Genomic DNA, 21,330 nt, shown 5'->3' with positions numbered 1-21,330 from the left:
TTTTCATTTTGAGGTGAACTAATCCTTTAAATATCTTCATGTGTCCAAGATTTCCAAGATTAACAAAAGTCTTATTAGTTTAGAATGACATGAGGGTAAGTAAATTATGATAGAAATTAAATGTTTGGGTAAATTAATAACCCTTTAAAAAAATTGTGACTGATTTAGCATTTTGATCGTTAAGGACACCAAAGGCAATATTTTAATATAGGATTTCTAAATATTAGATAGCCTACATAGAGGTTTTGACTCAGAGTGTAACATACTTGTCGGCGCCGATCATAGACCGTAAAAAAATATGGACGACGCGACTTCATTGACTTCCGCTGACCAAAGTTGAAGCTTTCATAGGCCCGCTCACGGCGCTGACATCTTGGGACCGAGTCTGCGCAGTAGCGATCTCGGGACCGGAGTTGCGCAGTAGAGAACAGGAAGTAGAGGCGCGATTATCAAAAGCCCGCCCACACTCTCGCAGATGCAGAACAATTAATTATGTTGGTGTGAAATAAACAGTTATGGAAGTGTAGAAATTAAAGCTAAAGCTCCAATCTCCTCCCAAAAATCCCGAAAAAAGTCCGTTAGTGCCTCAGTGACAACTTCACTCAGAGAAGCCGTCAATCTCAGCTGTCAATCATGACGTCACACCCCCCGTTTTTATAGCATCAAATAACTCACTAAAACTAAACTTATTTAAAAAACGAACACTTGAAATGAAATTATTGTAATAAAAACTGCCTAAAATGACAGAAACCATCTTTAGGAAACAATTATTTGAAGTGTAATTAAATTGTTTAGTGTGTCTCGCGCCCATTCAAATACATGGAGAGGCGGGGTTTAGGAGCTATACTGGGACCGGCCACCGGGGGGCGATCGAGGCGCAAAAGCTTCAATTTCTGACTGGAGCACTACAGGCTTGGCGCCGATAGCATTGTGGGTAAGTGCGTCGACATGTTGTGCTTTGGGAGACCCGAGTTCGAGTCCTGCCTCATGGACTTTTCCCAATCCCGCCCCCCTCTCTCTCCCGCCTTACTTCCTGTCTAGCTACTTTCCTATCCTAAAAAAAGGCAAAAACGCCAATACTAAATCTTTAGAATGTAACACTTGTCAGCAGTTGAATTTGAAAACATTTTATCAGAACAAGTTAAATATGGTCGGAAAAATCTGTAGGAAGTCTGGAAATTAGAGTCTGGAAAAGTATGGAATTTTGAAATGAAAATTGTGTAGGAACCCTGCATATAACACTTTCAAACGCTCTGTAACATTATAAATGTCTTTACTGTCATTTCTGATGAATTTAATGCATTGTTTGCTCAATTTAATGCATCCAGGTCCTCAAAGCAGACCGGAAGTTTTACTCACCCGGAGAGAGGTAGTGTGCTAGTCTTCCTGCCTGGGCTGGGCGAAATCCAATATATGAAGGAGGCCCTTGCAAAACTTGTGCGCAAGAGGTACATTTGTGCGTAGTGTGTGCTCATGGTCATACTTAGAAGGGAGAGGCTATTATGTGAGTATAGGTGACCATAAATCTGAGGGGACATCCATGACATGCGGAGTCCCACAAGGGTCAGTTCTTGCACCACTCCTATTCAACCTGTATATGCTGCCACTCAGCCAAATAATGAAAAATAACAAAATGGCTTTCCACAGCTATGCTGACGACACCCAGATCTACTTAGCCCTATCACCTAATGACTACAGCCCCATTGACTCTCTATGTAAATGCATTGATGAAGTTAACAGTTGGATGTGCCAAAACTTTCTTCAGTTAAACAAAGACAAAACTGAAATTACTACATTTGGAAACAAAGATGAAATTCTCAAGGTGAACGCATATCTTGAGGCTAAAGGTCTGAAATCAAAAAATCAAGTCAGGAATCTTGGTGTGATTTTGGAGTCAGACCTGAGTTTCAGTAGTCATGTCAAAGCAATAACTAAATTAGCTTACTATCATCTGAAAAATATTGCAAGAATTAGATGCTTTGTTTCCAGGCAAGACTTAGAGAAACTCGTTCATGCTTTTATTACCAGTAGGGTGGACTATTGTAATGGTCTTCTCACCGGCCTTCCCAAAAAGACCATTAGACAGCTGCAGCTCATACAGAACGCTGCTGCCAGGATCCTGACCAGAACCAGAAAATATGAACATATCACACCAGTCCTCAGGTCCTTACACTGGCTTCCAATTACATTTAGGATCGATTTTAAAGTGCTATTACTTGTATATAAATCACTCAATGACCTAGGACCTCAATACATTGCAGATATGCTGATTAAATACAAACCCAACAGATCACTCAGATCATCAGGATCAAGTCAGTTAGAAATACCAAGGGTTCACTCAAAGCAAGGAGAGTCTGCTTTTAGCTATTATGCCAGCCGTAGCTGGAACCAGCTTCCTGAACAGATCAGATGTGCTCCAACAGTAGCCACTTTCAAATCCAGACTCAAAACACATCTGTTCAGCTGTGCATTTACTGAATGAGCACTGTGCCACTTTACGTGCTTTGTCCGAACTGCTTGCATTTTAATTTAAATGTTTCAATTTAACCATGTTTTTATTTTTAGTTTTAATTATACTCTTATTTTTAGCTTTCAATATTTTTATTTTGTTCATCTTTATTTTTTATTTCTTTTCATTCCTATTATAACTGTTTTAATTCTCTTACGAATATTTTTATTTCATTTCTGTGTAAAGCACTTTGAATTGCCACTGTGTATGAAATGTGCTATACAAATAAACTTGCCTTCATAACAAGCATGTTTGTGTATAAATGTGTTAACGTGTTTGTTTGCTCACAGGTTGCAGGTGTATCCTCTTCACTCTACAGTCACTTTAGAGGAGCAAAATGGAGTGTTCCTGGTTCCTATACCTGGATACAGGAAGGTGAAGTTTACTCTGAAGTCACTGTGTCGGATGTTTATAGGTTTGAAGGATGTGATAGAAAGTACATGAAACAAATTCCTGCTGTTTGTATTTACAGATTATTCTCTCCACAAACATCGCAGAGAGTTCTGTCACAGTGCCCGATGTTAAATATGGTGGGTGTTTATTTTTACACCAGCCCTCGGTGTTCTTGAGATCCCACAGTGAGAAGTTTAAAGTATGCATTATTTTGTGTGTTATGCAGTGATTGACTTCTGCCTTGTGCGTCAGTTGGTGTGCGATAAGGAAACCAATTACAGAAGTCTCCGTATCACCTGGGCATCCAAGACCAGTTGCAACCAGCGTCGAGGTACTGCACAAGTGGGCTGATGTATACAGAGTACTTTTTTATCCATTTTAGACTATGGTGATATTTATTTATTTATTTATATGCATGCTTCCACTGAAAAGGCTGGATGGTGTTTATCATGCTACACTGTGTTTTATAACTAATGGTTGCTCACGGACTCAACATTGTTTGCTGTACAGCTATGTAGGTTGGTCCTCCCTTAATCAAAGAAGGAAATCAATTAGTTAGAATATACTTTAAAGGCATTGCTGGGTATTAGGGTTGTGCCGATAGACGATAGTATAGTGTATCGACGATAGGCAGAGAGATCGCCGAAAGCTGAAGCTGTTGGCGATTTCAAGACGATATCTGGCTCGCTCCCCATGAATGTAATTTAAAAAAATTATTTTTCATTATTAAATAAAAATATTATGATCATAGTTATTATTATTATTACATTAATTGTACTTATTCTGCTTAGCCTTATTCACATCAACATCAAAGCGCTAACACACATTCTGCGAGTGCAACACCACACGCTTTTAAAATTTAAAAATGAGTTACTCTTCAGTGTAAAAAATGTTTTTTAAAGACTACAAAACTACATGTAGTTTCAGAATTTAATTGCAAGGTGATCAACCTAGTCCTACATTAACAAATTCACATGAGCCATGGCGAAAACGGCATCATCATCAGGCTAAAGCATTTTGTTTTTGTTTTTTTTCATAAATGTAAATTTATTTTATACTTATAATAATACAATAACAAATTGCTATATTATAATCATAGGCTATATAGATCCTAGCAGAACAATCAGTCAAAAAGTAAAAGCAGCTTTATTTCAAACGACTTAACAACTGAACATCAATGAACAAAAAATATTGCACATAGGCCGTTAAGATAAGATTTCTTGTTAAAGTGCAGTGAAATACTTAAATGTCAGCAGACAATGTAGTTTTAGAGTAAAAAAAAGTGGTCATTTGAACTACTCGAACGAACGTTTAAAAAACAATATGAAAAATCAAAATTGAATAGCTCCATAACGGATTGAGAAAAGTGCACGCAATGAGTATAATTAGCTGGGTTAGAAAAATAACTAAATTATAGTGTTTATATCGAGTCTATAAAAAACGAAAGAACAACAAATATATCGTGAGAACACTCTTAAACAGTTTAAACAGCACACACCGGGACATTTGACTGCAAATCACATTTTTCACAATATTGATTCTTCTTGCAATCGTAATGCAATGGACTGTGGCCTACATTAAATCTTTAAATAAAAGGTTTACACAGTCATATACAATAAACAAGCTTGTACAGCGACAGGAATAAAAATTAACGCAAAAAACCTGCCTTCACTCATGAATCGCTCAGCGGTAAAATGGCGTGCGCTCAAATCCCGCTCCGACATGACATTTCTCTGTAGCCTACTATAGCCTACTTGTAGCCATTAAAACACGTAATTAGTTTCAGTTTAAACATGATAATGTTGTTTTTTTTATTTTATTTAAGTTGAAAAGTGAACAGGACACATAAGATGCATAATGTCAGAAGACGGGGGTCTTCAATAAGTTCAATAACAATTTAAAGCCTTTCTTTAAAGTGAATTTTGTTTTGTATAAATTGTATCTTAATTTTAATCTATGTTTTATCAACTAAATTGCCCGGATTTAATAAATAATAAGCAAATAGCCTATGACAGACAATGACATGGAGGCGGTGGCGCAGCGTGATCAACGGCTTAAATGAACAACTACTAGAAAAGAAAAAAAACTTTAGTCAGGGGCAGCCCTTACCATTTATTTCAGATAGACCTATATTTGATCCAGCATGTCACAAAGGGAGTTCTGGGTTGAGCGCGTGGTGATGAGCGGAATGAGCTTCAGAAATGAACGGAATCTTCAGTAAGGCGCTCTCTCCACTGGAGGAAATATTACCGCTCTTTCAACACACACCGACAATATGACCTCATGTATGTTTTAAAAACATAATTCAACTTATAAATACTACTTTTTAATGGGCCACTTAAAATGTTTATTACAAATAAATGATTAAATTCTAAAAATGAATCAAATGAACAAAAATTTGCATTGCATTTGTAATCCTTTGAAACCACCCCACCCCACCCTGATGATATCTGTCCTCTGGAACGCTATCGCTTTTCATTTAAAACGGTTTATTTAAAACAATTATTTTTTTCAAATGGATGGAATTCGAAATACAGGCCTGCCCCTAATAAAAGCCTGCTTCAAATGAAAGCCGGTGACCTTCTGCAGTTCAGGTAAATAAAGGCCCCGGCTTTTATTTGAGGAAATATGGTAATTGCTCCGCGCCGCCGTGATACGATCGTGTAACGGGGATCTCACAGGCTGACGATATGGCGATTGGAAAATGAGGCATATCGCCCAACACTACTGGGTATGTTTCCAATTTACATAGTACTAGATCAGCAAATGGGATTCAATTAGAAGTACCTGGGGTACACTCAGAACACGACAGCTTTTTCTAAAATGAATGAAGCATGTCGCTGTATTAATTAATTTGTTGATTTATGATTAATGTTTTTGCTTTGAATGTATAGAATTTGTCTTGTGTTATGTTTATGTGAAATTTTAGTACGGCCATCTTGGCCAGGACTCCCTGGGAGAAGAGATTTCTTTTAATCTCAATGGGACCTTCCTGAAAAAATAAACAATAAATAAAAAATAAATAAATGTTCAGTGGCACAGATTTACTATAAACGTGCACTTGTAGGGCCCTATGATTTCCGTGATGCAGAAAATATGGACTGAATCCATAAAAAAAAAAATTGTAAAAGAATTTGTAAAATGTATAAATAAAAAGCAAGTCAGTACACTTTATGTAAAACAAATTCCGAGATAGAACAGTGTCTGTGAATATTAAACAACAAAAGACTATTTAAATATGAATCCTGCATGTTCTGCGTGTCTCGGTGTGAATGAATGGCGCAGGCATGTGGTTTCATTTACCACACACACACTGAAGCACGCGAAACGCTCGCTGTGTTTTCAGCCTCGGCCGCCTCACTATATGAGGACATGATCCGCTCTGAGAGAAAACCCGCATTTTACCGTTTCATTTGAGAAAAACTATCTAAAACGCACAAACACAAAGGTCTTCATGGCAAAATAAAAGTTCAGTTTAATGGGTTAGTTCACCCAAAAATGAAAATAATGTAATTTATTGCTCAACCTTATGCCGTTCCACACCCGTAATACCTCCGTTCATCTTCGGAACACAAAGATATTTTTGTTGAAATCAGATGGCTCAGTGAGGCCTGCATAGGCAGCAATGACATTTACGCTCTCAAGATCCATTAATGTACTAAAAACATATTTAAATCAGTTCATGTAAGTACAGTGGTTCAATATTAATATTATAAAGCGACGAGTATTTTTCATGCGCCAAAAAAAACTAAATAACAACTTGTATAGTGATAACCGATTTCAAAACACAGCTTCATGAAGCTTCGGAGCGTATCGAATCATGATTTGGATCGCGTGTCAAACTGCTGAATCGATACACTTATTCGATATGCTCCAAAGCTTCATGAAGCAGTGTTTTGAAATCGGTTATCATGAAACCACTGTACTCACATGGACTGATTTATATGTATTTAGTACGTTAATGGATCTTGAGCGTAAATTTCATTGCTGCCTATGCAGGCCTCACTGAGCCACCCGATTTCAACAAAAATATCTTAATTTGACACGACATTTCATAAGGCCCTACACTTGGTTTGTGGGTTTTTCTTAAATGTAATCTATTCATGTCTCTTCCTCTGCATTCTCCCAGGTCGTGCCGGACGGGTATCTAAAGGCTTTTGTTACCGGTTAGTGTCCAGACATTTCTGGGAGCAGGAGATTCCAGATTTCACAATCCCAGAGATGCTGGTGAGAGAGCAGTTTCATGTCTGCCAATGGCAACAACATTTGGAAGATCTAAAGAGACCATGTATCTTTTAGTTGGTTCTAGCAGAGATGTGCATGTGTGTTTTGACTTGCAGCGGTCACCGTTGGCCAGTACCTTGTTGAAGGTGAAGTTGTTGGATATGGGTGATCCACGCTCAGTTCTCTCCACGGCCCTCACACCACCCAACCTCAATGACATCGAAAGGACCGTCCTGCAACTCAAACAGGTTAATAAAGTTGGTTGGTTGTTGATTGAACAGTTTTAACCTGACAGTACATTTTATATGATGAATGCCAACACAGAACATTCTTTATTGAGCATAGACATCAAGTGAGCAGATTCCCATCTTAATATGGTGAAAGTGATTTTTATATTCTACTTGATTTTACTGTACGAGTGGGCAGTTGTTCAGTTGTTTTTGTTTAAAGCTGCTGTCCGTAACTTGTTTTGTTTTCAAGATTTACAAAAATTATATCATGAAGAATGTACAACATGAATACATTTTCCAAACCGTTTGTTTTCGTTAACTATAAATAATGTGTGTGTGTGTGTGTGTGTGTGTGTGTGTGTGTAGATTGGAGCTCTTTCTGTGGAGAGCAACAGTCAGAGGCAGTTTGATGGTGAGTTGACGTTTCTGGGTCGTGTGTTGGCGCACCTGCCTGTGGACCTGCAGTTGGGGAAGCTGATCGTTCTTGGACACGTGTTTGGTTGTCTAGAGGAGTGCCTTATCATTGGTATAATGCTTAGTGTATTTGTGTGTGAAAACACACAAATGTATATCATCTGAATAATCTATAATACCAGGTTATTCCATATTGCCATGAAATAAAATAAAAAATGAAAAGATATAAACTCTCTTTCTCTCAGCTGCGTCTCTCTCTCTGAAGAGTTTCTTTGCCATGCCATCACTGCAGCAGCTCGCTGGGTTCAGGTAGATTGAACTTTGACCCCCCATACAGGTCATAGGTTTTTCTGAATTGGACTTCCACTTGATCTTGTGATACCTTTGTTCTGTTGTCTCTGTTTGATCTCATAGGAGTAAGTTGAGCTTTGCACAAAATGTTCCAAGTGACTTCATTGCCTTCGTCAATGCCTTCAAGGTACAAAATGCAGGCTCAGAGTGTGATCAGTAGACTTGTTTAAACCTTAGATGGAATATGGAATTTAATGCAGATAAAAACAAGGCTGTGAGAGAGACATTCTTTACAATGGCAATCACAGTTTAAAAGTCCTAGATTATGTAGTTTTCACAACTTTTAAAACCATTTTATGGGGTTTTTGTCTACTGAAAGTTTTTTTTTTTTTGAAAGATATTTCGTCAGCTGAGATGGCAATCTCATAAGTGTCTGTAATAGTAAAATATTAGTTACTGCACAGTAAATCAGTGACAATATCTATGCCAATATCAATGGTTTTTGTTTTTAAACTAACCTAAATTGGTCACATTTTTTGTAGGCCTGGTACACATCTAGAGCTAAAGGAGAGCTCAGACACCCAAAGGTAAGAGCATATATATTGATCATATATTTGGGGAAAGTAAGCATTAGAGCATATATACAAAAGCTACAAAGTTCTTGCCTTGAAAAACCACTAGATGGGACCCTACTCGAGACATGCTTTTGTATTTACCTTGACACATCATCTTAAAGGCACTTGTGCTGTGATATGCTGAAAAACAGAGCCACAATACAGTCTGTAAGAATAATGCGTCCTTTGTGTGTGCACTACAACACTTTTTTTGTTTTTTCTTGGTTCTTTAATTTTTACCAGGACGAACTGGAATGGGGCAAAGAGAACTGCATTCAGATCAAACGAATCAGAGAGGTAAACACACTGCACGCCCACAAATGCTCATTTTATACAGAATTTGCTCTAGCCCCATTTCATATGTGTTACAGGTGGCAGAGCTTTTTGAGGAGCTGAAAAAGAGAGTTTCCAGATTTAACATGCACATCAGTAGCTCCTCAAACCCCACAGACTACACCAGCCTGCACAAACAGAGATTCATCCTGCAGGTATAGACACATGCCACAATACTGTTCAAAAGCTTGGGGTCAGTAAGATTTTTTTTTGTATTTTTTTGAAAGAAATTAACTTTCATTCAGCAGGGAAGCGTTAAATTGACCAAAATTAACATCAAAGACTTATGTTGTTACAAAAAAACATTTTCAAACCAAAACTTTCCATTCATCAAAGAATCCTTAAATGTATCATGGATTTTGCCAGATTATTAAGCATCACAAATGTTTTAATACATTTTTCATTAGCACCAAATCAGCATATTGGAATAATTTCTGAAGGATCATTTGACACTGGAGTCATGGCTGCTGGAAATTTAGCTTTATTATCACAGGAATAAAGAACATTTAAAAAAAATATTAAAACAGAAAACAGTTATTTGAAATTGTAGTAATTGTAGTAATTCAAAAACATTTAAGAATCTTACAGAACCCTATAGGGATGAAACGGTATGAAAATTTCATATCACGATTATAGTGACCCAAATGATCAAGATTAACAATATTTTGAACAAGTTTTATATTTGAAAATGAACAAACAACAAATAAGACGAGCAGCTCTATGCACTTTTTTTAAGCTGATTCTAGATTCTATTCTGTGGGATTTCCTTCCTTATTATGACCGTCGTCCATAGCAACGCATTATAACAGCGCACAAATGTGTCTTGCGTCTCTGTTTTTTATTTATTTGAAGTGAAATCAGAGGACTTTGCTATTAAAGGGGTGATTTATTGAGAAATCAACCTTCCTTTGAGCCTTTGGTATATAAAAGTTAATTGTGATATAAGAATATCCTGTAAGTTTCAGAGCTGAAAACATCCTTGTTAGTCAAAGATAAGCTTCTATAGACACCAGGCCCATAAAACGAGAGCTCTCACAATATGTCGACCATTGACGTATTATGACGCAGAAGCACTGCCTCAAGCCCGTCCAACGACTCATGGAGTTAAACGTTGCGGAATCAATTGTAAACAAGATTGAGGTCGAGACTGGATTTGCAGACATATTGAGATTAAAACACAATGCTGTGCCTTCTATATTGGATCTGACAGGAACGGTGCAACACGCACTTATGTGAGTAAAACATGTTTTTTTTTTATATGTGCTTGTATTGCATTGTTACAGTTCGTTTGATATCTATTGATTACATATCTTAGCATGCTGTCACAGGCTGGAGAAGGTGTAATTGGTTCATTCGTGATCAGACTCGGACTTGTAACACCAGCTCGCAAAGCCCTGGGCCTATGTGTTTTTCAGACGGGCTATCACCGGCCAGCTGGTGTGTGTGTGTGTGTGTGTGTACGTTTCGCAGTTATGTTCACTGATGATCGGGCGAAATGATACAGAAATAACATTCCAATCAATCGCGGGTGGATGAGAGATGAATCATTGTGTTTGTTTGATAAAGACATTTTGCGAGCCCTGGCTGTGGGCTGGGAGATTCATTCCAGTTGCCGTTTGCCACACGCTGTCACTGACAGGGGAGCTGAAGCTCATTAAATATGCAAATCTTATCCAATCCTAGCCGTGGGCGTTTACTTCCAAGTCTTCAGTGCGGCACGCCCATCAAAACCCAGTGTTTTTCAGAGAGCCTCAAAACCAAGGCAGAAAATGGCCTATTACTTATTCATTATGATATTTTTGAATGTAAAAACCACGCAAACGTCATAAGTTGACCTCAGACAACAGTATAAAAAAATATAAAAAGCCAGTTCATGACACCTTTAATACTACTATAATTATTACTATAACTTCTTGTGATCATCTTGTCTGGACGATTGTTTTGTACACTGTATGTTGTGCATGTTCTGTAGACAGGGTGACCAACCATCCTCGATTGAGTTTCCCTCAGGACTTTTGTAAAAGCCAAAATATGATCACACCTCAGTTTTGGTCCTTCTGCCATTTCTTCTCATTCAAAAAACATGTGTGCTGCGCCTGCACCAGACTGACGCTGACTGGACAGGATTTACCGCAAGTTTCAAAATCACGATAATAAAACACGGTTTTAACTAATTTTAAACGATATTACTAACTGGGAGCAAATTTTATCATGGTTTATTGTGAAACCAGTAATCGTTCCATCCCTAGAACCCTAACATCTGAACAGTTGTGTGTGTGTGTGTGTGTGTGTGTGTGTGTGTGTGTGTGTGTGTGTGTGTGTGTGTGTGTGTGTGTGTCCATTGAATGTGATCCATTTATCTTTTCTTTGTCTTTCTGGATTAGGTGGTCATTGCGGGTGCATTCTTTCCAAACTATTTCTCTCAGGGAGAGATTGATGAGCAGCTGGCATCCAAGGAACTTTCTGGAAATGATCCAAAGACCACTATTCTGGTACCAGTGTCTCCCCTTACGAAAGTTACATTTTAGTCAGAGCTGAGATGCACATGCTCAGGACACATAAGAGCCAGGACACACTTATTGAATATGACCTGGGTCAGGTCCCAAAACCATTCCTCATTATCTCTCATCCCTAATTTCCACTCCATTTCCACAATTGACTCCACTCTCTCATTTCTCTATTCTCCACTCCACCATCCTATAAAATAATTTCAGTAAAAGTAGTGTAACCTGTCTTCTATGGTTAGTTTGCTATTAAAGGTTAACTACTTTCATTCCGGAGCAACAGTTTGCAATTAATCTTTCTGAGCAAGTTATAGACATGTTTATAGCTAGTTGACTGAATAACACATCTGGTTTAATGGCACAGACAACTTAACCATATGGTGTTAACATTTAAAGGCACCCCCTTGCCTTTAGAACTGGGACAGTGCTATGGGACCTTAAATTACAAATGGTAAAAATGGGTGTAACGGGGGTATTTCAGAAATCAGGTTGTGTGACATACCTGGTTAGAGTAAGTAAGCAGATAAACTCAACTTTCGGTTCCAAAAACGGAGGTAACTTTCAGGGTATGTAAGTAGCCATAGCAACTCACTCCCTGAACATAACCTGCTCCAGAGCAGGTTATGTTCTAGGGTTAGTTTGCTTAAGAGGTATTCCGATGTTTTTTATATAATTATTAAAGCTGCAGTCTGTAACTTTTTGCGCTCTAGCGGTTAATAAACAGAACTGCACGCGTCTTGCGGAAGAACATTGCAGCCGGAGCTACTTCTCTCTGTTTATGTCTATGGCGAGTCACGCAGGGACTGTGCTCCTCCGCAGCGGTTTCTACCAGACCGGTCTGAAATGGTCCCAATATAAACACTTGTTATAAGTGTACCATCATGATTCAGGGTAAGACAAAAACACGGTTTGGAAAATGGATTCATGTTGTACATTCTCATTACCGGTATATAATTTTTGTAAATCTTGAACATAAAAAAAGTTACGGACCGCAGCTTTAATATAACCAAATTAGTTTCAGTTATATAATATACAATATTATATATTGTAAAGAATTAGAATAAAAAAATATAACTAGGTAACATTAATTTAATTCAAATATATGTATTATTTGTTTGTCATCTCACACATGGATCTGCATTCAATTAATAAGCATCAAATAAACAATATAATCCTTATTCTCAGTGAATAAAGATTACTTACTAAACGAAGACATTGAAAAAATGATTGCATAACCACTATATAGGTGGCAATGTGCACTAAGTTGGTTATGTAAATTGCCATTAAACAAAAGAAGAGGAAGTAGATTGACACGCTTTTTCTTAGCATCTGTTTCCATAGTGAATCATCGATTCGTCACTCTTTTGAGAATGTCGTGTGTGTTACCCCCAGAATGTGTCTGTGAAGTTTCAGCTTAAAGCCTCACAGATAATTTATAGATCCATGTTGTAAATACCCGTTTCTGACTACAGTCAAGAACAGATTGTTTGTGTGTGTGCCTTTAAATGCAAATGAGCTGCTGCGTGCCGCCCCCCTCTCCGTACAGTTCCTGCCTCAATCGGATTCTCTACCAAATACTAACAACACATCTGCTTGGTTTTGATTATCATCTATACGATCACTCTCACGGATAGCATAGTTCTTCTTTCATCATCAAAGTTTATTATTTCCACTTGTTTTAAAGCTAGATTAGTTTAAACTTCTTATGGATCGTTTTCTGAGCACACTTATCTGAAACAAACGCACGCACACGGACAACTGGCTGTCAGATATCAAGTCTTATGAGTAACTTCCAAATTTTTTGTTGTTTAAACTGTCAAATATACCCGAGGGTCTTGTTCACGGTTGTCGCTTGCAAAAACAAAATAGCTGCGCCGTGGGTGGAAACATGCAGATTAAGGGGCGGTAATATTATAATAAGATCCCCTTCCTACGTCAGAAGGGGAGAGAAATCTGAGCGGCTCGTTTTACCATGTGCTTGTAGAGTAAGACTTGAGTTGGTAGATGAACCGGGGACACGATTATAAAGTCAGATTTTCATGATATGTCCCCTAAATAAATACTTAATATTTGTGTACTTGTATAGAGTATGTCTCTGGCCTAATGCCTTCTTTCTCTCTCAGATTAGGAATTTGCCTCCATTTGCATTCCTGTGCTATAAGCAGCTACAGTCGCTGTTCCGTCAGTGTGGACAGGTCAAATCCATCGCTTTCGATGGATCCAGGTAACTTAAATGCACAAAGACAAACCGCGTGTTTAGTATGGAAGCTTTTGAGTTAACATTTCGCAGTTCTGACTTATTTCCCCTGGATTGGAGAAATTCTGACTTCGTTAGAATTGTTATAAACATGCAATTATGTTGTTTAAATTGTACGACATAAACTCGGAATTGCAAGATATAAAGTCAGAATTGTGAGACAAAAAGTCACAATTATTTTTTTAATTATTTTTGCAGAGCTTATGTGGAGTTTTATCACTCGTGTGTGAAGGAATCAGGTGTGTTACCCGAGGTCTTGTTGGCATTGCTGCGAGCTCGTCAGACTCCCGCTCTCCACTTGCTAGTGCACCACATAGACGAGGTGGAAGCCTATGCTAAAGGAAAGCCCATTGCACACCTACGTTACGCAAGGTAGCCTGAAGTCCCCACAAAACAAACTTTGACAGATGTTCAGTTTTAAAAAAGAAAATCTGTCTTTCAGGGTTAACGTCGATGTTCAGAGCCATGCTGTGTGCCCTTTTGGATTTCTGAGCAGCACTGTAAATCCAGAGAAACTTCCATCCAGCAGGGATTTTGTCATTAACATCACAGAGGTGAGGATTAACACCTAAGCTTTTTGTTTTAGAAAGCTTTTGAAGGCTTTTATATAAATGTGGCATAATCATGAATCTTTTTGAGCAGCATGCAGGTCGTTAATGTGTATGATTTTTTTTGTAGGTGATCGATGTGGGCCATTTTTGGGGCTTTCAAACAGATGAGAGCAGCGTAGAGAAACAGTGTCAGTTAACAGCAGCACTAAACATGAGAGATCTGAGACCCGTGTCTGTCTCTCTCTATCCAAACCTGCTGTGTGTGGCCCCTTTCAAAGATGGACAGCAAATGGCCAAATACTATAGAGCCAAAGTACTGCACATCCTGGGCAGCAATGTAGAGGTACAGCACAAACTCACAATGCTCCTGTGCAGAACAAAACAGTCATATCCATAATTATTGCTCTACATACGTAGCTGAATGGAATTGATGAACTTTACACAGTTATTGAACTGAACCATCACTGAAAAATGACTGTATTGTATAAAGTTCTATATAAATAAAGGTGACTTGACTAACTATATACTGTATGTATGTGTGCATAGGTGTTTTTTGTGGATTTCGGTAACACCTCAATGGTTCCAAGCAGCAGTCTGAGACAGCTCCCGTCTGACCTTGTGACTCCGCCCTTTCAAGTATGTACTACTTTTCCTGATTAGTTTGAGTCTTCTTTATTAAGGCTGGGCAATATAGCGAAAAAATATCTTGATAGATTCAGTAGATTCAATATGGTACAAAACAAATCTAGTAGTAGAATACAATACAAATCTAGTAAAAAAAAAAATCAAGACATGTTTAAACACAAGGAAGAATTTTTAATCATTTAAAATTTGATATGTTTAACCCTGTCACGCGTGAGTTTAAAGTATTCTAGCTGACCCCTGTAAGACCGCATGAATTCGCTCCAAGGATCGGCAGCGAACCGCGGTGAAGGCCTTACGCGTTCAGTGTCTCAGCTGGAAGAATGGATTTGATTATAATATATTTATCTGACTCCATTTATCATAGTGGTCGCATTTAGAAGAGAATCCCAACCGATTGTTTGGTCATCTATATTTGGTAGTTAATCATACATTTGATCGTTCCGTTTTAACCCTTTGTTACAATTATAACGTTCCACATTGGAGATAGTTAATAATTAGAGATTAATTCAGAAAGGATCAAAATGTAACAATTTATTAACAATCAAGTAAATGTAAAATGTCAATTACATCATAGACATAAATCTCTTCTAAAAGGAAACACAAATTCTGGTTATGGTTACACTCTAAATAGTTTCAAATAGATGTAAACATAAACCCTTAATTATGCTCTGTAGGCCTCTGCCTAGAATGTTACCTTTGAGATAGAGAGAGAGAGAAAGAAAGAAAGAGAGAGAGAGAGAGAGAGAGCTAAAGAACAGCTCTCTCCAGAGAAAGCCAGAGAAACCAAAAGAGAGCGAGCTACAGTTGAAATTCTCTTTTATCCTCTTTCCTGATGTCACCAAATTCAAACCTGACTCTTGTAAAACTGACCAATCAGACCAAACCGTGAGACATTTGAAAATAACCAATCAGACCATACCGTGAGACATTTGAAAATAACCAATCAGGCAAAACTTCCCCCATTGTATCAAAGGTGCGAAAACCTCATTCCTTTGTCCTTCTAACTTCACCTGGCCCTTCTGATGGCGTTAAGGGGGAGGGGGTTGAGTCAATTTCAATACCCTGATCACGACGATGGCTGCTAACAGCAAAGCAGATGATTTTGTTCCATTTCAAATATCTTTGATTATTTTCCACCTTACACCCCCCAGAGTGAGTTTTTTTTTAAGGCAACCATTGTTTTAGAACGTTTCACCTTATAGTTTCCATGGCGACGCGCCATGCTTGTCATGTGACTCACCGCAAAAATAGCGCTGTATGACAGATGTATGTATGTTTTTTTTTTTTTTTTTTTTTTTTAATATTCACAAACTTGCTTACCATGTCATCAACTATTTGATATTCTGATTCTCAAATACGTGTAAGTGAGTGCGTTTTGTCGTTTAAAAACCTTTATAAATTATCTTGATTTATATCGTGAGATGAGCGCCACCATTTTTGTTCGTGCCGCAGTTCAGAAAGTCCTGTCATTCGGATTTACATCACGTGAATTCTTCAGTTTCTCCCGAAATACATGCAAGTGGCTGGTGAACTGGGAGAAAGAATAGAGTAAACTTTATATTTACTTACACAATGTGTATCTGATATGAATAAAGCACATTGGTAAATTATATATGAATGGATTATTGCTGCTTCCATTGACACCATTGTGTATTTTACAAACCCTAAATGTATTATTTTACTAGTACTTATGTGTATTTAAATGTTTGAAACGTAAAATAAACACAATGTGGTTGAAAACACTGTATAGTTGTGATGTATGACAAGGGCTGTGCGTTGGCTCAGCGCTAGCCAAAGCGTGAAAGCACAGTTTGAATCTGGCAGACACGACACTGAACAATCCGCATTACATGCTCAAATCACTTCTAGGGCTGAAATTCATAAATTATCCAGATGTTATACAGAGATACAGCAATTATTAAACCTTTATAATTAGTTATCCTTGACGTGAATGGGCCTGTAGTCTTGACAGACTCCTGTAGGAAAATTAGTTCATTAGAATCATTGCAATATTAATGATGCTGCTTAATTTTATGTCACCAGTAAACTCGTTGTGAATATATGGTTGGTGTATCTCCCAGCTCTATTCTGTACATCTGGATTATTTATGAATTTCAGTGAAACATAAGCTTTATCTGCATGTTTGCAGGCGCAGGAGTTTTGCATCGCAGGCATGGGTCCGTCTGCACAGTCGCTGATTCTGGGCGATCGTTGGAGCAGTCGGGCTCGTAACCGTTTTAAAACGCTCACAAGCGGCCGCTCTGCTATCGTGTCCCTCTACTCCATTCTGCACACGGTCATGCGCATTGACCTGCACATCTCCTTGGAGATGGGCGATGTCAGCGTGGCTGAACTGCTGGTGCAGGAGGGACACGCTAGCCACGTCCCTGAAAGCTTTGAGAGTCAGGTAAGCATGTCAAATCCAGTTTTGAAGAGTTTGGTTGCCATCATTATATTAATTCAGTTTTTAACATTTTTATGGTTTGCTGTTGCCTGGTAACACAGAAAGACTCCTGCAATATGCCCTAAAATAGTCCTGCATCAAAATCTAAAATGAAAATAGAAAGTGTTTTAACGTTTGCAATTCTTATAAAACCACCTGACCTAAAATCAGCCAGTTAAATGTCCATGCTTCTTTTTTTTTTGGTCTCTGCAGCAGTCCCATGAGGTTTTGATATCTCTGTATGAGGATATGGCCAGTGGCAGATTAACCCTCAGTTCAACTAGTAGTTCCTTGAACAGCAGGATGGAGGAAGACAAGCAGCTCATCAATGAGCTCCTTCAGCACTTTTGTGCATCCAACAGCAGTGCCCCCAAGTGCAAGGTGCTGGCATAGCAGCCCTGTGATCACCTGCAATTGAACTTGCAATTGTTATGTACTATTTGTGCATTTCAGAGAGATTACTAATATGATCTATCTTTTCTTTGCACAGTTCCTCCAGTGCATATTGTTTTATTTGATTAAAGCAAAAATGCACTGTGTTTTCAAACAGAGGTGTGTATTTTCTCCTTAAGATCTGTTCTCCCTCTTTGCAGGCTTTAGTTCATGGTCCCAACAGCCCACATAAGGTCAATGTTCACAGCATGAGCAAGGTCAGCCATTTCAGGTAAGACCTGCCTGTCCATCTCACAGACCAGAGAAGTTTCATCTCTGGATAGGATGGGGTGAGTGTTGTGGGTTTGGTTTTGTTTGCAGGGCTGTTGGCATTGAGAGGGACAGTATTAACTCGGTAATGGTGAATGAAAAACCACAGGACTGGCATGAGAGGATGTTGGTGGCTGCAGCCGTGTCTCTCAGTGCCTCAGGTGCGCACATAATCACACATAATGACTTGGGTTGTCACGATAAATGTAACAATGTACACTACTGTTATATTCTGTCTTTCTTTTTTTATTCTTTCTTTCTATTCTTTCCACTAGGGGCGGGCGATATACCGGTAAATAATTTGTAAAACAAGTGATTTTAAACCATTGAAGCGCAGTAAACTGCAAAAGGACTAATTTCGCTATATGTGCGTGCTGTCCTCGAGACAACATGAGGCAACGTGAAGCCGCTACTCATGAAGTGTGTGAGAACTAAATGGTGCTTTTTGACAAATAATTGGGCTTGAACGGTTAAATACACATACTTGTGTCAAAGGGACCATGTCTTTGCAAGTGTAAACAGTCATTTATGTCTTAAGTAATTGTAAACAGTTGAGAAAGAAAACCCACAAGTATATTAGATCTGTGCAGTTGGTCTTTAATTACGACAGCAGGTAAATTTGGATGCTGTCACTATGTTAATCACACAACAAAAAGAGTTGAGTTTTTTTGTTTTATTACTTGGGCTAGTACTAGTTTTCCATGCTATTGAAAATGGTGACAAGAATAATGAAGTTTCATTTATATCAAAACATTTTATATGATAACCTTTAGGGATGGGCAACAGTGGTCGAGTAATCGAGTACTCGAACGTGACAGGGGATCATCGATCATGAGAAAAAAAATAGAAAAAAATATATTTGTCTCTTTTTTTATTGGTTATTGCGTCGTTTTGCGCGGTACCGGAGGTCTGAGTGGTTAGCGCTATACAGCATGCCTCCTGACCGCGGCGAAATAAAGTGAAACTGAGGCGTGCACTGCAGTGATGTCTGGAATCACTGTGATCATTGAATGGTTAGTGCAAGATGTGCAGCGCCAATCTGTCATAGCCTACATAGCATTATAATGAGAACACGATGGAAATAGAATGCTGTAAATTATCGGTGCTTAGTTCCCCGTATATCAGCTGATCCACAGAGAAACTAGCGAGAACACTCAGACTAGCGCGTGAAGTTCATGTGCGGATTCGCGTCCTTTTCTGCAGATGCACTTTGTAAGATTACTTTTATGTTGTCTATCTGATTAATCTAATATAAAATGCATTTGGTTGAGCTTAATAAACTAGCAAACGCATATTTCATACTCGACATGATGGTTTAGAGACAGTCATATTCTTTTCAGATAGGCTATTTCTTTCTCAGAATCATTGACATTAGTAATGCAGCACTGCTATACTGTTCTCGTATTTTTTAACAGTAGACCTAGTTTATTTAAAGTTGTTTTTCGTTATGAGTTTGAAAACGCGCAGTGATGTCTGTAAACGCTTCGATCATGAATAATAAAATGAAGTGCATGATGTGCAGAGTCAATCTGTCAAAGCATTATAATGAGAACAGGATTTTAATAAAATGTTGTTTCTGTGTGCTTTCGTTGTCCGTGTATCAGCGTTGTTAAGGGAAGAGCGCATTCAAAATGTTCGGTTTCAAACCCTTCGCCTGTAAAATCTAGCACGCTGAAGTTCACATGCGCATTCACGTCCTTTTGTGTTGATTTATGTTGTAATAGGTTCATAATAATCTTCATATTAATATTGATATAGGGTGCGTTTGGTTGAGTTTATTAACCAGCTAGCAAGCTCTGCAGGGTGGTGTTATTTCACAGTTTCAGCTCAAAGGCAATGCTCGATATTACTGACTTGGTTATTTGAGACGGTCATTTTATAAAGATGTTTCTTTTTCAAAGACATTTATGCATCATAATCTAGCAGTTATTTTTTGTTTTATATGTTCATGTTTTCATATACCTGTTTTCATGTCACGTTTGTATTTGTCAACAACCATTTTCATAACATTATTTTCTTTATCTCAATGACGGACATGCCCCGCCCCCTGCACATGCCCCACCCCCGAGTACTCGTTTTTGAGACCTATCGATGATCGAAATGAGAAATTGACAAAAATGCCCATCCCTAATAACCTTATTTAAAGCAAAAAGAACTATTGTGATATGTATCGTTATCGTGAAATAAAATTACTCATACCGTGATATAAGATTTTGGTCATATCGCCCACCCCTACTGAATACTTTATTCAGCAAGGTCACATTAAATTGATTAAAAGTGACAGTAATGACATTTTGTTATAAAAGATTTTTTTCATATTAATGCTGTTCTTTTGAACTTTCTATTCATCGAAGATATCCACAAAACTCTTTTCAGAAATATTTCTTATTAGAATGTTTTGTTTTTGTATTTATAATTCATGTACAGGTTCTCACATCTTGCTGAAGGAAACATCTCTGATGCCTCATATCCACGGACTTCCCTCCCTTGTTACTATGCTCTTTGCCCCTGTCATGGAACTGCGGTAACGGTCACCATGAAAACGCTTGCTCACTTGCATAAATATTCTCAAATCAGTTTGTACAGAAAAAAAATTAATTTGGTGTTTGAGTGGATGATGTTTATTTAGCCCCACCAATCACAATACTCTTCAAGCCCTATTCACAACAAATGTACATTTTCAGTGCTTCATTCTTATGTGAACATTCACCATGCGTTTGTAGGTAGCAGGTTTCAATCCACACTTGTTTACCTCCCAAGTGTGCTTTTAACATATTATATGAACATTTAAATATGACAGCATCTAATGGCACACACACTTACTTTGCAGTACTAATGAGGAAAGAACCTGTTTTACTGGTGCTCTGTGTGGGCTGGGCTGGAACTCCATGTCCCAAGAAGCAGTGCTTCCCGAACATGACATTGAGCTTGCTTTTGATGTCAAGTTTGATATTGATGACATCACTGAGGTATGTTTTGGTGTGTGTGTGTGTGTGTTTAATCTAGAGTGAGGTTATGCATTTAACCGTCAGATTTGTGTATCCGGTAGGGCCGGGCAGTTTATCAAGTTTGTACGATATATTAATTATATTTTTTTAATAAGTGATACAGGATTAATCATTACCGTTATATCGATATACAGTAGTTTGATATTACGAGTCGAGTGCATCTGAAAAATAGCAGAATACACAGTGAGCAAAGTGGATATTAATCCAATATG

General features: G+C 38.1%; 1 protein-coding gene across 1 annotated transcript in view; it reads left to right on the top strand.

Moving 5' to 3' along the window:
• Positions 1-21,330, top strand: part of tdrd9 (tudor domain containing 9) — a 30,683-nt gene that overhangs the window by 7,536 nt on the left and 1,817 nt on the right. The window contains exons 9-32 of the mRNA XM_079841930.1: positions 1,329-1,448; positions 2,800-2,884; positions 2,982-3,039; positions 3,129-3,233; positions 7,032-7,129; positions 7,243-7,374; positions 7,723-7,882; positions 8,016-8,079; positions 8,185-8,248; positions 8,604-8,648; positions 8,919-8,972; positions 9,047-9,163; positions 11,393-11,500; positions 13,636-13,736; positions 13,968-14,141; positions 14,212-14,323; positions 14,448-14,663; positions 14,867-14,956; positions 17,115-17,372; positions 17,622-17,789; positions 18,002-18,072; positions 18,162-18,271; positions 20,538-20,634; positions 20,941-21,079. Coding sequence (XP_079698056.1) covers positions 1,329-1,448; positions 2,800-2,884; positions 2,982-3,039; positions 3,129-3,233; positions 7,032-7,129; positions 7,243-7,374; positions 7,723-7,882; positions 8,016-8,079; positions 8,185-8,248; positions 8,604-8,648; positions 8,919-8,972; positions 9,047-9,163; positions 11,393-11,500; positions 13,636-13,736; positions 13,968-14,141; positions 14,212-14,323; positions 14,448-14,663; positions 14,867-14,956; positions 17,115-17,372; positions 17,622-17,789; positions 18,002-18,072; positions 18,162-18,271; positions 20,538-20,634; positions 20,941-21,079 — 2,746 coding nt within the window. The remainder of the gene's footprint in view (positions 1-1,328; positions 1,449-2,799; positions 2,885-2,981; positions 3,040-3,128; positions 3,234-7,031; positions 7,130-7,242; positions 7,375-7,722; positions 7,883-8,015; positions 8,080-8,184; positions 8,249-8,603; positions 8,649-8,918; positions 8,973-9,046; positions 9,164-11,392; positions 11,501-13,635; positions 13,737-13,967; positions 14,142-14,211; positions 14,324-14,447; positions 14,664-14,866; positions 14,957-17,114; positions 17,373-17,621; positions 17,790-18,001; positions 18,073-18,161; positions 18,272-20,537; positions 20,635-20,940; positions 21,080-21,330) is intronic.

Source organism: Gobio gobio (genome assembly GCF_949357685.1).
Source record: "Gobio gobio genome assembly, chromosome: 18".
In the NCBI taxonomy this organism is placed as follows: domain Eukaryota; kingdom Metazoa; phylum Chordata; class Actinopteri; order Cypriniformes; family Gobionidae; genus Gobio; species Gobio gobio.
The sequence above is the reverse complement of the archived record's forward strand: the minus strand, read 5'-3'. Positions and strand labels throughout refer to the sequence as shown.